Source organism: Zootoca vivipara, chromosome 15 (assembly GCF_963506605.1).
Source record: "Zootoca vivipara chromosome 15, rZooViv1.1, whole genome shotgun sequence".
Taxonomy (NCBI): Eukaryota; Metazoa; Chordata; class Lepidosauria; order Squamata; family Lacertidae; genus Zootoca; species Zootoca vivipara.
Genome location: NC_083290.1, coordinates 14,458,573 through 14,471,889, shown reverse-complemented (window position 1 = coordinate 14,471,889; position 13,317 = coordinate 14,458,573). Strand labels below are relative to the sequence as shown.

At 48.8% G+C, this 13,317-nt stretch overlaps 1 protein-coding gene across 2 annotated transcripts; it reads left to right on the top strand.

Annotated features, from left to right (window-relative positions):
• Nucleotides 1-959: 959 nt before the first annotated feature.
• GAS2L2 (growth arrest specific 2 like 2) lies at nucleotides 960-13,003 on the top strand. 2 transcript variants are annotated; one of them, XM_060283103.1, is made up of 6 exons: nucleotides 960-2,030; nucleotides 2,827-3,062; nucleotides 3,946-4,053; nucleotides 6,173-6,269; nucleotides 8,341-8,656; nucleotides 9,343-13,003. In XM_060283103.1, the coding sequence occupies exons 1-6, from the start codon at nucleotides 1,673-1,675 to the stop codon at nucleotides 11,165-11,167; spliced, it is 2,940 nt and encodes a 979-aa protein (XP_060139086.1). In that variant the 5' UTR covers nucleotides 960-1,672; the 3' UTR covers nucleotides 11,168-13,003. The 2 variants fall into 2 exon arrangements, with proteins under 2 accessions (XP_060139086.1, XP_034995879.2); XM_035139988.2 differs by having other exon boundaries at nucleotides 961-2,030; nucleotides 2,824-3,062.
• Nucleotides 13,004-13,317: the final 314 nt, after the last annotated feature.

Genomic DNA, 13,317 nt, shown 5'->3' with positions numbered 1-13,317 from the left:
GGGCTCCCTGCCTTCTGTCCTACCGGTCCCAAATGCACACCAGCCACCAGTTGGAGCAGTGCACAGGCAGAGCCCATCTGATACTGGAGGGAGAGCAATAGCCAGTCAGTCAATGTTTATTATGGCAAACAGCCAGCATATCAAACCAGAAATTCTGCATAATTCTCTACATAAACAATAAAGACAACTGATATGGGGTTTTAACAGTCAATATACTAATTAAATGTACAATACTTAAACTACAGGTCCAGAGGAATAAAACACCATAAAAAAATAAGAGATTTAACTAAAAACTGTAGCAGCAATATCATCGTCGGAGGGCAGAACAAATTGTTAGAATATGTTAGTCAATAAAAGAGATTTGCGTTTTTTAATAGCTAAGGTGCGAAATTTGGCCACAGCATAGGATACTGAGCGGCAGAGCAATAGCCATCATGGCTAGTAGCCATCAATAGTCCTCTTCCTGAATTTGTCCAATCTTCTTTTAGTCTAGGTTGTTGGCCATCACTGCTTTCTGCGGGAGCAAATTCCACAGTTCAAGTATTCAGGACAGATACTGTAAAGGACAAAGTCCTTTATCTGTCCTGAATCTCCCAACATTCAGCGTCCTTGGATGTCCATGAATTCTAGTGTTATGAGAGGGAGAAAATATTTTTGCTGTCAGCTTTCGCCACACTTTGCATAATTTTATAAACTTCTATTATGTCACTTCTGACTCTTACACATGGGCGTAGTCAAGGGGGGCAGGGAGAGGCAGCTGCCCCCTCAATTTAAAAAGTGAGGTTCTGCCACCCCCCTAACAAAAACCCTGGCTACATCCATGCTCTTGCACCAACTAACCTGTCCTTTCTCCGTGGTTTCCAGTGAGTGGACATCTGTCTTGCCCCCCCCCCGCCCCCCGTCAAGCTTTGTGCTCACAGTATCTCATTTGCTTGGGTGGATCAGTGTTGCGAAAAGGAGCGAGGGTTGTTTGCTCCAGCCGAGGCAAAGCGACATCCGATCTAGCAGGGCGAATGGGGAGTGTTTTGTGGAGAGTTGTCTGTCACCAAGGAGAAGAGAACAGGACTTGGAAGGAGGAAGCACAACAGACCAGGGACCCGGCCCTGCGAAATAGATTCTCCCTCTTTTTAACAGATCTTGCACCAGAAGTTCTGCAAATCCCTGAAGGACGTGTGTGTGTGTGTGTGTGTGAATATGTTCGAGGGCGTAAGATAGGAGGATATCAGATGCTTGCGGTTTAAGGGGAATCCAACAGTTGCCTCATGGAGCAGTGGCGGACCAGCGAGGGACACTCCGCTTTTGCCAGAAACGAGTTTTGAAACAAGGACAAGCCAATGATGGGCCACCATTAATGGTGGAGGAGCATGAGGTCATGAGATGGGAGATCTTAGGAAGTCATTTCAGGAGAAGCTCCCGCTTCACCAACATTTCGACAAGACGACCCAGTCATGCTGCTGTAGAGGATCAAATGTATCCCTGGTTTCTGTGAGAACTGATGGGGAATGGAGCCAAAATCTGCCTTGAAAATATAACTTTGAGGTGGACTTGTTTTGATGTCACAGGTGGTGGCTCAAGGGATGGGTTGATGAATGGCAAGGAGAGAGCTGGAGTTTTTAAGGTTGCCAAGCAGATTTTGTACTGAGTCCCCCCCCCCCTCCACCAGCACTTGAAGATGTCCGGAATCCAGGAGGCTCGTATGAGGAGCATCCGTCCATACAAGACCGGGGAACAATACCTCTATGCCATGAAGGAGGACTTGGCCGAGTGGCTGAAGGAACTCTATGATCTGGACATCAACGTGGGGTTCTTCTTTGAAGCCCTGGAGACAGGGGTCTTGCTCTGTCACCATGCCAACAGCATCACCCAAGTGGCTTGGGACTTTGACCAGAGGTACCCGGGTCTGAGACACAAGCTCCAGCTGCCCACCTGTGAAGTGACTTGCAACGACTTTGCTCAGCCAGGGACCTTCCAAGCCAGGGACAACGTGTCCAACTTCATCCAGTGGTGCCGGAAGGAGATGGGCATTAAAGGTACGCGGCTCAGAACTGGGTGAGGAAGGGTTGCCAAATCTTGGTCCTCCAATTCTGCCCTCTGGAGTGGCAAAGAACAAGATTGGGAGGGCTCCATCATGCAGAAGATGGACCAGATTCGTTCTCCGTTAGGGCAAAAAGTAGCAGCACAGTTAAACCGTGGAACTCCCTTCCACAGGAAGTTGGGATGGCCTCCAACTTAGATGGCTTTGAAAGAAGGTTGGGCAAATTCATGGAGAGGGCTATTGATGGCTGCTGTGCTCTGCCTCCACAGCTGGAGACAGAAATATTTGTGAATACCAGTTGCTGGAAACCGCAGGAGGGGAGAGGCCTCTTGTGCTCCGGTCCTGCTTGCAAGGTTTCCCACCAGCATCTGGTTGGCCACTATGAGAACAGGATGCTGGGCTAGATGGGCCAATGGCCTGATCCAGGAAGCTATTTTATGCTCCTGTGGGTGGTCAGCATCAAGCATGTTGTTGGCTATGTCCAACTCCCCACAGGGGGAGAGTCTGTTGATGGGGAAAGGCATAATCAGGATGTTTGCATTGCCTTGGATGAGAGATGGGCGTGAAAACTCTTGATTTGGGGGGATTTCTCCAATGCAATCCCTTTTTGTTTGATGGAGAACAGTGAAAACAAAACACAGGAGAAAAGTTCGACGCAGCACTAGCTGGCAACCCTGCCCCCCCACAAAGAGCCTGACTTGGTTTCTCTACAGTGTTTTCCCACCAATCGCCCCTCAGTCCACACTGCTTAGCTCTCCCCTACTTTCACTCCATCTGCTTTGTTCCAGAAGTCCTGATGTTCGAGACGGAAGACCTGGTCTTGCGCAAGAACGAGAAGAACTTTGTCCTCTGTCTCCTGGAGGTGGCCCGACGAGCCGCCCGCTTTGGCATGAGCGCCCCCACCCTCATCCAGATGGAGGAGGAGATCGAGGAGGAGATCCGCGAGGACCTGAACCTGCCGCCAGAAGAGACCCCCCTCCCAAGGGCCCCGAGGAAGCCGGCCAATTTCAAGAACCTCGACCAGATGGTATTTAAGCAGGGAGATTCGCACCCCAGGGCAAACACAGGGTTCCTAAGCTGCACAGGTCAAGGACTCTCCTTCATTGGAGGTCTTTAAGCAGAGGCCGGGTGGCCACCTGCCAGGGATTCTGTAGCTGTGATTCTAGCATTGCAGGGGGTTAGACTAGATGACCCTTAGGGATTCCCTCCAGTTCTACACATTTATGATTCTATGACACATTTGTGCCTGGCAAAAGCATCAAAAGAAGGGGTCAGGGCAGGGCTGGTGAGGGATGTGGCTTGGGGGCGACTCTGGAGGACCACATCAAGGATCCTAGAGGGCCACCTGTCTCCCCCCCACACACACTATTTATTTCATAAAATTTATACACTGCTTGATTGTTTAAAAAAAGAACCTCAAAGCAAAAAAAGTAAGCGATAAGATCAACAAGAAAAATTTACAATATTTTAAGACTTTCAAAAAGTAAAAAATAACAATAGACTATAAAAAATTGGAAACTCACATCATTTTACTAAACATCTGGGCAGGCTTGTCTAAACAAAAAAATGTTTTGAACAGGCACTGAAAAGCAAACAGCAAAGACATCTGCCAGATGTCAATAGGCAGGGAGTTCCAATGTGCTATTTATTTATACATCTGCACCCCACATTCACTCCATGAAGCTCATGAATACTGTTCTCCCCAGTTTCATACTCATAACAACCCTGTGAGGTTGGCCAGGCTGAGGGGCGATTAGTGGCCGGCCTCAGGGTCACCCAGTGAGCATCAGGGCCAAGTGGGGAAGGCAAACCCTGATCTCACAGCTCCTAGTCTAAAACCACTACTCCACATTTCCTCTCATTCATATTCAGGTTGCCGAACTCATTACTATTCTTATCCCCCTGCAAAGGTCCAGTGTCTTGTCAGCCGTTGCACCTGTCCAGTCCAGTTCTCCATGATCAAAGTCTCAGAAGGGAAATACCGTGTGGGCGATTCGAACTTGCTGATCTTCGTCAGGGTGAGTTGGCCTGGTGGTGGGCAGGGCCAGAGGCAAAAGTGGGCGGAGCAATGGATGCGAATTTTACTGTTGTATAGTAAGCTGGCTTCTGAGCATGCTCACACACTTGGGCTGGAGGAAGCTGTCCATTTCTGTCCTCTCAGTTCCTCACTTTTCCACCCTGAAATTCAGCTCTCCACTTTTGGCCCACGTTTTTAAATCCTCTTGAAAAATTAATCAGTGTTTTGGTGCGAATTTTTCCTAATACACACATTTTTGCCAGGACTTTTGACTACTATACAGGTAATGGCTAATGGCAGTTGGAACTGGGATGATGGCAGTTGAAATGTTGCCATGTTGGGTTGGTTGGTGGAGGGGACACACGTCCCCCCAATCCCAGGGTTGGAAGGATCTCTCAATTTCTGTTTTCTCACTTTCCCTTTTCCCCAACACCTCTGCCATTTAAAAATCCTCATGAAAATTCTTCAGCATTTTAGGGCAAATCTCTCTCAACACACAATTATTTGTATACAGTTTCAACTAATGTACACATTTTTTGCACCTCAGTTTCCCCTAATATAATGCATTTTTGTAAGTTATTTTCACTAACATGTTCATTTTCAAGCACACTCCCTGCTAATATATGCATTTTTGTAAAGACTGGTTGGCAAGCTGGAGAACTGCATTGCAAAATTCAGGTGAGTTGGATTTGAAGGATGGCTGTGATTACGGTTCTCATGTTGTTTTAGAATGTGCAAATTCAATAAATTCACCTTTGAACATGAACAGAATCAGATTTCTCCCACATCCTCCCCACCACCACCACCACACACATTCAGAGTCATACTCGTGTTCCCTCCACCACCTAGGAAAGCAGGAAGTATGATCAGAGGTCAAAGACACATCTCAGCCAGGCAAAAACATACAAGGAAGGCAAGAAGCAAGGGGTGTGGCCTTGGAAGAGTCATAAGGGCCAGATAGAGAAGACTGAGGGCCACATTCTGCCCCCCTGGCCCAAGGTTCCTCACCTCTGGTCTTCAACAACTGACAGCAGATTTCCAGAATGTCAAAAGCGGGTCTCTCCCAGCCCTACCAGGTATAAGGATTCAGCTCATGCCAGAAGCAGATAGCCTACAGAGAAGAGAGAGTTAACTGTAGGTAGGACATAGGAATATCATGTGTATCTAACACAGTGGTTCCCAAAGTGGACAGTGCTGCCCCCAAAGGCAGGGGGTGGAATTACCCACGGGAGCAAGAGGCAAGCGGACGGTGGAGGCATAAATGAGGCTTTGCAAAGCCGGTTTACAGGATCAAGTCCATTGTTGAATCAATTAAACCAAATCGTTTCAATGGGATTTTGGATAAATGTGCAATTAATTGTTACTGTTTAGAGTTTTATTGTGTTTTTATCTTACCCAGTGGGTTGTGCAAACTGCTGTTCTGAGTAAGAGAAGGGATCAGTGGGGATGAATTTATGGAGCCAAGAGGGAAGGGCCTCCCAAAAGTTTGGGAACCACTGGTCTAACTTTCTGTGTGTGTGTGCCTGTGGCACAGACTTGTTTATTAGTATTATTTATCAATCTCTTGGGACGCGGGTGGCGCAGTGGTCTAAACCACTGAGCCTAGGGCTTGCCAATCAGAAGGTCGGCGGTTCGAATCCCCGCGATGGAGTGAGCTCCCGTTGCTCGGTCCCAGCTCCTGCCAACGTAGCAGTTCGAAAGCACATGCAAGTAGATAAATAGGTACCGCTCCAGCGGGAAGGTAAACAGTGTTTCCGTGTGCTGCTCTGGTTTCGCCAGATGACCTGGAAAAACTGTGGACAAACGTTGGCTCCCTCAGCCAGTAAAGCGAGATGAGCACTGCAACCCCAGAGTTGTCTGTGACTGGACTTAACTGTCAGGGGTCCTTTACCTTTACCTTTATCAATCTCTTAGTCACCTAGTACAGGACAGTCTCCAGGTTTTAAAACTTTTCAGATCCCCAGGTGTAGAAGAAAAACCTTAGCCTAGTATTGACAGGTGTCTGCATCATTGCCAGGCAGGTGTCACTTGGGAAAGCATTCTCTAGGACTGCACGTGTTGCTGTGCCTCACGGTCAGGAAAGGGCATGTGGTGCTCACCTGCGCTCCTTTTTGCTCCAGATCCTGCGGAATCACGTGATGGTCCGAGTGGGCGGCGGCTGGGACACCCTAGAGCACTACCTGGACAAGCATGACCCCTGCCGGTGCACCTCGCTCTGTAAGCCCCCCATTCTCTTGTTGGATGTAAAGAGAAGGCCATCTCTGTGCCCATCGCTCTAAATCTAAAGTGTTTCATTCCTGTGTTTTTGCTTAATTAGTCCAACAGATCTCGAAACTGACTACTGTTGTACGTCAGCGCTTTGACCCAGGCCACATTCAAACCATATCTTGATGCTGCTTTAAACACTCATGGCTTCCCCCAGGGAATTCTGGGGGGTGTAGTTTGTTAAGGGGGCTGAGAGTTGTTAGGAGAGATCCCTACAGAGCTGCAATTCCCGGGGTTCCCTTTGAAGAGGGATTAATATTTGTTGGAAGCCTCCCAAAGTGGCTGGGGCAACCCAGTCAGATGGATGGCATATAAATAAGATATAGGGTTGCCAGTCTCGATAGTGGACAGGACGTCTGTGCCTTTAATTGCCCTGCTCTCTTTTGAGTCTGGAAACCTTAAAGAGAAACCAGCAGACCCTTTGATTAATTTCCAAGCAAAGGGTCTGCTGGTTTCTTTTTAAGGTTTCCAGACTCAAAAGAGAGCAGGGCAATTAAAGGCACAGAAGTCCTGTCCACTATCGAGTCTGGCAACCCTAATAAGATATATTATTATTATTATTATTATTATTATTATTATTATCATCATCATCATACTCCTTCTGCTGAGTTGGGCCCTTAACGTCTGTCCTAAAGTCCTGACCTGATGGTACCATGGTACCTGCTAATAACAGGGATGGGGAACAATTTTCTAGCCCAAGGTCTGTATTCTCTCATAAGTATCCTTCCAGGAGGTACATGGTAGGGGTGGGCGGGGCCAGAGGCAAAAGTGGGTGGAGCCGCAAAGATAAATTTTACCTTTGTACAGCAGGCTAGTTTATACACACATACATACCTCTCTGTCCTCAATCGAGGCAACCCAGAGGCATTATCAGAGGCATCACCCAGGCAAAACCAGGATGTGAAGCAGGACCAGTAGAGGATGCAGCTGGGGAATGTTGTAGCCTGGGGAAAGTCTGGGGAGGGGGAGCCTTGCAGGGTTGCATTCTTCTCCTGGGCCTGAGCTTCCTCTCCTCTGTGCTACAGAAAGAAAGCAGGGCACCTGCAGCTTGTATAAAAGCCATTGCCATGACTTTTGTAGTGACATTAATGTCCACTAGAGGTCAGGCCAGTGCTGCAGATAACAAATACAGTCCTTGGAACTGAACTGAACCCAAGCAAATCGATGGAGCCTTCCAAAATTTGGGAAAGAAAATGTACTTCATGGAATCATAAAATCATAGAATTGTAGCATTGGAAGGGACCCTCAGGGTCATCTTGTCCACCTCCCTGTAATACAGGAATCTCAACTAAAAAGCATCCATGACAGAGGGCCATCCAACCTGTTTTAAAACTTATTATTTATTCATTTTTATTAGATTTATATACTGCCCTTCATCATAAGTTCACACTTCTAAGGAAGGAGAGTCCACAACCTTCCAAGGGGAGTCCATTCCACTTTCGAACAGCTCCTGCTCTCAGAAGGTTCTTGCTAATTAAGGTTTAGTTGGAATCTCCTTTCATGTTATGTGAGCAATTTTTTAAATAAAATTTTTTAAAAAATTATTTTTTATTTAAAAAGGAAATGTCCGTAGGATCCAGGATGCAACATACTACAGAGGATTTTTGGAATATTAACCGTTCTAGACCTCTGGGCTTGCTGTTGCATCCCTGGTATAATTTTCTTTGCAGAATTAATGCAGAAGTAGACCTATCCTTTAGTCCTTCTAGGAACCTCAGGCCTGGGGGGTGAATGTGCCCAGGAGAGGCCAAGCCAGATCTGTATCTCTAACAAAACAGATTCTAGACCAGGCACCCCCAAACTTCGGCCCTCCAGATGTTTTGGACTACAATTCCCATCATCCCTGACCACTGGTCCTGTTAGCTAGGGATCATGGGAGTTGTAGGCCAAAACATCTGGAGGGCCGCAGATTGGGGATGCCTGTTCTAGACCTTGCCTTGAAAGCATATACTGTGATAACGGTGTCAGAAGCTGAGGCGCTGGCAGGATTCTCTCTCATTGATTTCCCCAACCCTTTCTGCAGCTCACAAACAAGCCTTGAGGGCAGGCAGCCCTCAGAAGATGCAAGCCACGCCGGTCCAACACGAAATCACAGCCCGCTTAACGCCCAGGAAAGACAACCCCAAGCCACAGCCTGCTTTGATTGTCACCCGATCCCAAAGCCCGCTGCCCCCAGTGGAGTGGAGGACCTACACTCCTAACACCCACAGCTCTGGGTGGAAGACACTGCAGCGGTCACCTCCGAGCAACGGTGGCGGCGGCAGCAGCAGCACTAGGAAAACCACAGCTCTGCTTATCTCGTCGGAGGTCTCAGAACATCGGAGAGTCCCATCCGTCAGGTGATGACAGATAATGTGTGGAGAGATAAGAAGGATTTGTTTTCTGCCAAGAGCTCAAAGTTTTCACTTCTGACAAAATGGTAAAGAATGTGAGCTACAAGCTAGATTTTCTCTCTCCCTCTCCCTCCATTGGTCTTACATTGGTCCTACAAGAAATTCGCAGTTGGAGGCAACAATGCTTCTGAATTCCAGTTGCTGCCTTCAGGTGTCTTCTAAAAGTCAGATAGTTGTCTATTTCCTTGACATCTGATGGGAGGGCATTCCACAGGGCGGGCGCCACCACCAAAAATGCCCTCTGCCTGGTTCCCTGTAACCTCACTTCTTGCAGTGAGGGAACCACCAGAAAGCCCTCAGAGCTGGACCTCAGTGTCCGGGTAGAATGATGGGGGGTGGAGACACTCCTTCAGGTATACTGGGTCGAGGCCGTTTAGGGCTTTAAAGGTCAGCACCAACACTTCGAATTGTGCTGGGAGCCAATGTAGGTCTTTCAGGACCAGTGTTATATGGTCTTAGCGGACACCCCCAGTCACCAGCCTAGCTGCCACACTCTGGATTAGTTGTGGTTTCCAGGTCACCTTCAAAGGTAGCCCCACATAGAGTGCATTGCAGTAGTCCAAGCGGGAGATAACTACTAGAGCATGCACCACTATGTGTTGTGCTTATATTATTGTGTTCTCCTCTTTCAGGGCAAGGTCAGTGACTCCAACCCGGAGGCTGCCGGCCCCCGAAGAGAGACCCGCATCTAAGCCATCTCTCTCTATGCAGAGCAGAAGAGAGGCATGCCCTGTCCTGTCACAGCTGAACGGAAGCACGGAGGACAACTTGCCCGTTCGGAAATCTGTCTCAGAGGCACATCGTGGACGATCTCCTGCCAGAATCCCAACGCCGACACCTCACAGAGAGAAACCAGAGAGGCCAGCGTCGTCCAGAGCTTCTGCACCGAGGGCTTCAGTGACCCGGCCTCCAGGAAGGTCCCAGCCTGAAATGAACGGCCCGCAGATCCGCTCTTCCAGTTCAGCCAAGCACTTCCAGCCCCCGATGGAAAGCCCTGCAAGGCCGCAAGGTGGAGTCACCGTACACAGCTGGAGTAAGGACTCAATAGGGTGGCGATCACCCTCCCCAGTCAAACACGCAGCTGTGGTTCAGAAAGAAGACAGCAGTGCCAAGACCTCCGGAAGAGTTGCCCCAACATCATACAGGCCCCCAGCAATTGGTAGCAGCTACCAAGAGGCGTTCTGTTTCAGAAATGGAGGTAACACCCTGGACAAAAACCAAGCCAACCTGCCCAAGAAAGAGCTTTTCAAGGGCAAGGCCCCTCTTCTGAGAGAACAGGGCAAGGCCGCCAGCCTGGAAGCATCAGCCAGCAGGTTCTCCAACAGCTCAGGGGGTGGAATTGGTCAGAAAATGAAGGATGGGCAAGAGGGTGTTCCAGGAAGACCTTGTAAAGACGGCCGGTTGAGTCAAGGGGATACCAAGGAACTGGCCAGGGGAACGGAACGTGTTTACACACCACTGCCTATCGACCCGGTGGAAGAACAAGCTCTGTACAGGAGCCTAGAGGATGAGATTTTGGCCAACATCAAGGAGCTGGAGGAAGTCTCTGAAGGCAACCCCGTTTCTCAAGGGAGTCGGCTAGGAGGGTTTGGAGTGGACTGTTGCCAAGGAAGAGATGCCGTGGCCTTGACCTGTAATGGGCCGAGGGTTTCCACACCCACCCGGACCTCTTTGCCTATCACCCCGAGGACCTCAGTCTCTGAGGGAGGCGTGCCTCGGAGCGGGGTCTATGTGCCTGAGAGGGAGATGAGGTGGTGCCCTGCAGGACTGCATTATGACAGCGTGATTCAGGAGCTCTCCAAGACACTGCACCGGGAGCACGCAGGGACTGAGGGAAGTCCCCCCCAGTCAAGTCCATCTCTGGTGAATAGAAACCAGGCCGGAAAAACGTTTCTAGACAGAGAAGGTGCTCTTCCCGAGGAGAACTGTGTGGCCCCTGAAGCAGAAGGGGGAGAACCATACCACACAGCTCGTGTGGAAGTCGACGGAAACGTCAGAGCCTCTCAAGCGATGCCAGGCAGACCTCCTGATTCTCCAGAGCACCCCCCAGCTCCCGAGGACACAAAACTACCTCAGAGTAAGCCGAGGCGGTCTCTGAGGAAACCAGAGCGGGTGCCCTCCATTTACAAGCTGAAGCTGCGCCCCAAAATCCGGCCGCGCAGAGACAACAGGCCCGAAAAGAGGCCTTCAAGGATCCCCACTCCAATTGCGTACAGGCATGCCCAAAGAGGATCCAGCGTCAGGGCCCAGGCGAAGAAGGCCCACAGCGTCAAATCCCAAATCCAGAGTGGCCAGACTGGCGTGAGGCAAAATGGCTCGGGGGACACCGGGTCCAAAGACCAGGCTGCACTTTCTGACCTCAGCCCTTCCTCCACACAAGACGGGGGTCCTGGGAGGAAAACAAGTGTGACAGAGGGGGAAACGGAGGCGTCAGGTGTGGAGGAATCCTGGGTGTGACATTTCCTTAAAGATGCAATTGCAGTCTCGGAATTGCAATTGCGGTCTTTTGTTGTGCCTAACCCCCATCGCCAAGCTTTGTACCTGGTGGTCTCAGTTTTGGGCCAGAAAAGTGAAATAATGGGATTTGTACCATATGCATTCATGGTTATGTGCTAACTATGCAGTATGTTGAACCAGGGGTGGGGTGGGGACCCCTCTCTCCTACTCCCTCAGCTGCCTAAACAGCTAGCAGACACCAGGTGCAGGTCTTAGCTTGTAACCCTGAAAGCGAGAAGCTTGCAACTATACCTCTGTGGGTGTGTTGATCCCACAGGGAAACAAAAGTTTGCCAATGGGGAGCTGTATGTTCTATAGATCATTATCTTTGTTCTTCGACTTTCTGGAAATAAACTTGGATGAATACAGGCGCTGGTGGGGGGGCATTTAGTTGAGTACCATCTGCGTCTCTGCAGTTCACAAAACAAAGGTGGAATATGGCTCATTTGCTAAGGGCTGGTTTCCTGGTTGTGCTATAGATAATGTCAGATAGATGCCCACAGCACAGTTCTGCCGTGCACCTGCCCCCAACATCTATCAGGCTTGTTCTTGGTTGTCACACAAGCCCAAGGATGAAGGAACCTGTGGTTCTCTGGCTGTTTTTGGACTCCCAGTCACCATAGCCAATGAGTGATGAGGATGATGGCAGCTGGAGTCCAAAGACACCAGGAGGGCCACCAATTCTCCACCATGAAGAATCAAATCCTGCTCCAGGGTTTAAAATAGCAGGAGCTGATTTGGGATGCATTGTCTGCATCCATGAGAACTAGAGCCTTGTGACTCTTTCATTAACGGAAGTTCAGACTCTCCAAATTCTGTGTAGGGGACGACTAAGAACGTGCCGAATCAGCACATAGAGAACACACAGGCCTCCTGGTATGTTTAATAGGATTGCATTTGATTAAATATTAATGCAATAAAATCTGATTTGATGGGGTTTTTTTTAAGAAGGGGCCATTGCACTTGTCAGTTACCCAAATCCCCTTGCAATTATTCGCCAGGAGAACATCGGGAGGCGGGAGGATGTTTAATTCTTAATGAGCAATTAGCTGGAGCACTCCCTGTCTGCTTTATCTCTCTGCGTAAAGGCGTTAGAAACTTAACTATATATATATAATTTTAATTCAGAGAGGGACCTGGAATATCTCCAAGGGGGCATTGCTAGGTCCGTGAAATACCTGGGGAACCCAGGCCCTAATATGCATTTACATAAAATGTGTATGCACAAATATAGGGCAGCTTTCAGAAGATGAGCAGCCCTGTATTCAATTACTTTAAAAAAAAAGTTAAAAGAAGGAGAAAGAGCAGGAGATGCGTAGTTTAAAGGCACAGGGCTCCCTGCAAGCCATCCCATAACAATGCCTTTGCAGCTTTGACCTTGGCTAGAATCCTGACTCTCACTGCCTCGCAGGGGTTAGACTAGATAACCCTTGGGGTTCCTTCCAAGTCCAGCTCTACAATACTATAGAATCACGGAGTTAGAATTGACCACGAGGGTCATCTACTCAAACCTGCTGCAGTGAAAAATTGCCCTGCTGACGGATTTATCCCAGACCTGTGATTCTACTTGCCTCCGATCTTCTGGGGGCTTCAGGAAATAGCTGCAATTTGCAAAGGTTTGCTTCCATCATTGCATCTGCTTCTTCCTTCAACGCTATGTGCTACAACTCACATGCGCTTGATCTCGCAGGAAGAAACTCCTGTGAAATTTAGTGCACACCTCCATACATGTATGTGTTCAATGGCCATTGGCCATTAAATAATCTGTGGCCTGTTAAAGCTGGGGGGGGGGAGGCTGTTTTTATGATTATTTTATTATTATGCTTTTTATTATTATGCTTTGTAAAATGTGTTCTTAATACTGTATACCGCACTGGGATCTTTTGATAAAGAGGTGGCATTTCTCCAGAGGTGGCTGGTAGGGCAGAAGGCAGAACACCCAACAGTAGGTGGCGCTAGAAGCAACTCATTCCAACAGTAGGTGGTGCTAGATAGAGGCAACTCATTCCAACAGTGGGTGGTGCTAAAGAGACTAAGCAGGGGGAAGCTGATGGGGTGGGGCCACCCCCTGGACTGGATGTAAGTGGAGTTCTCCAGGGTAGACAAGGTGG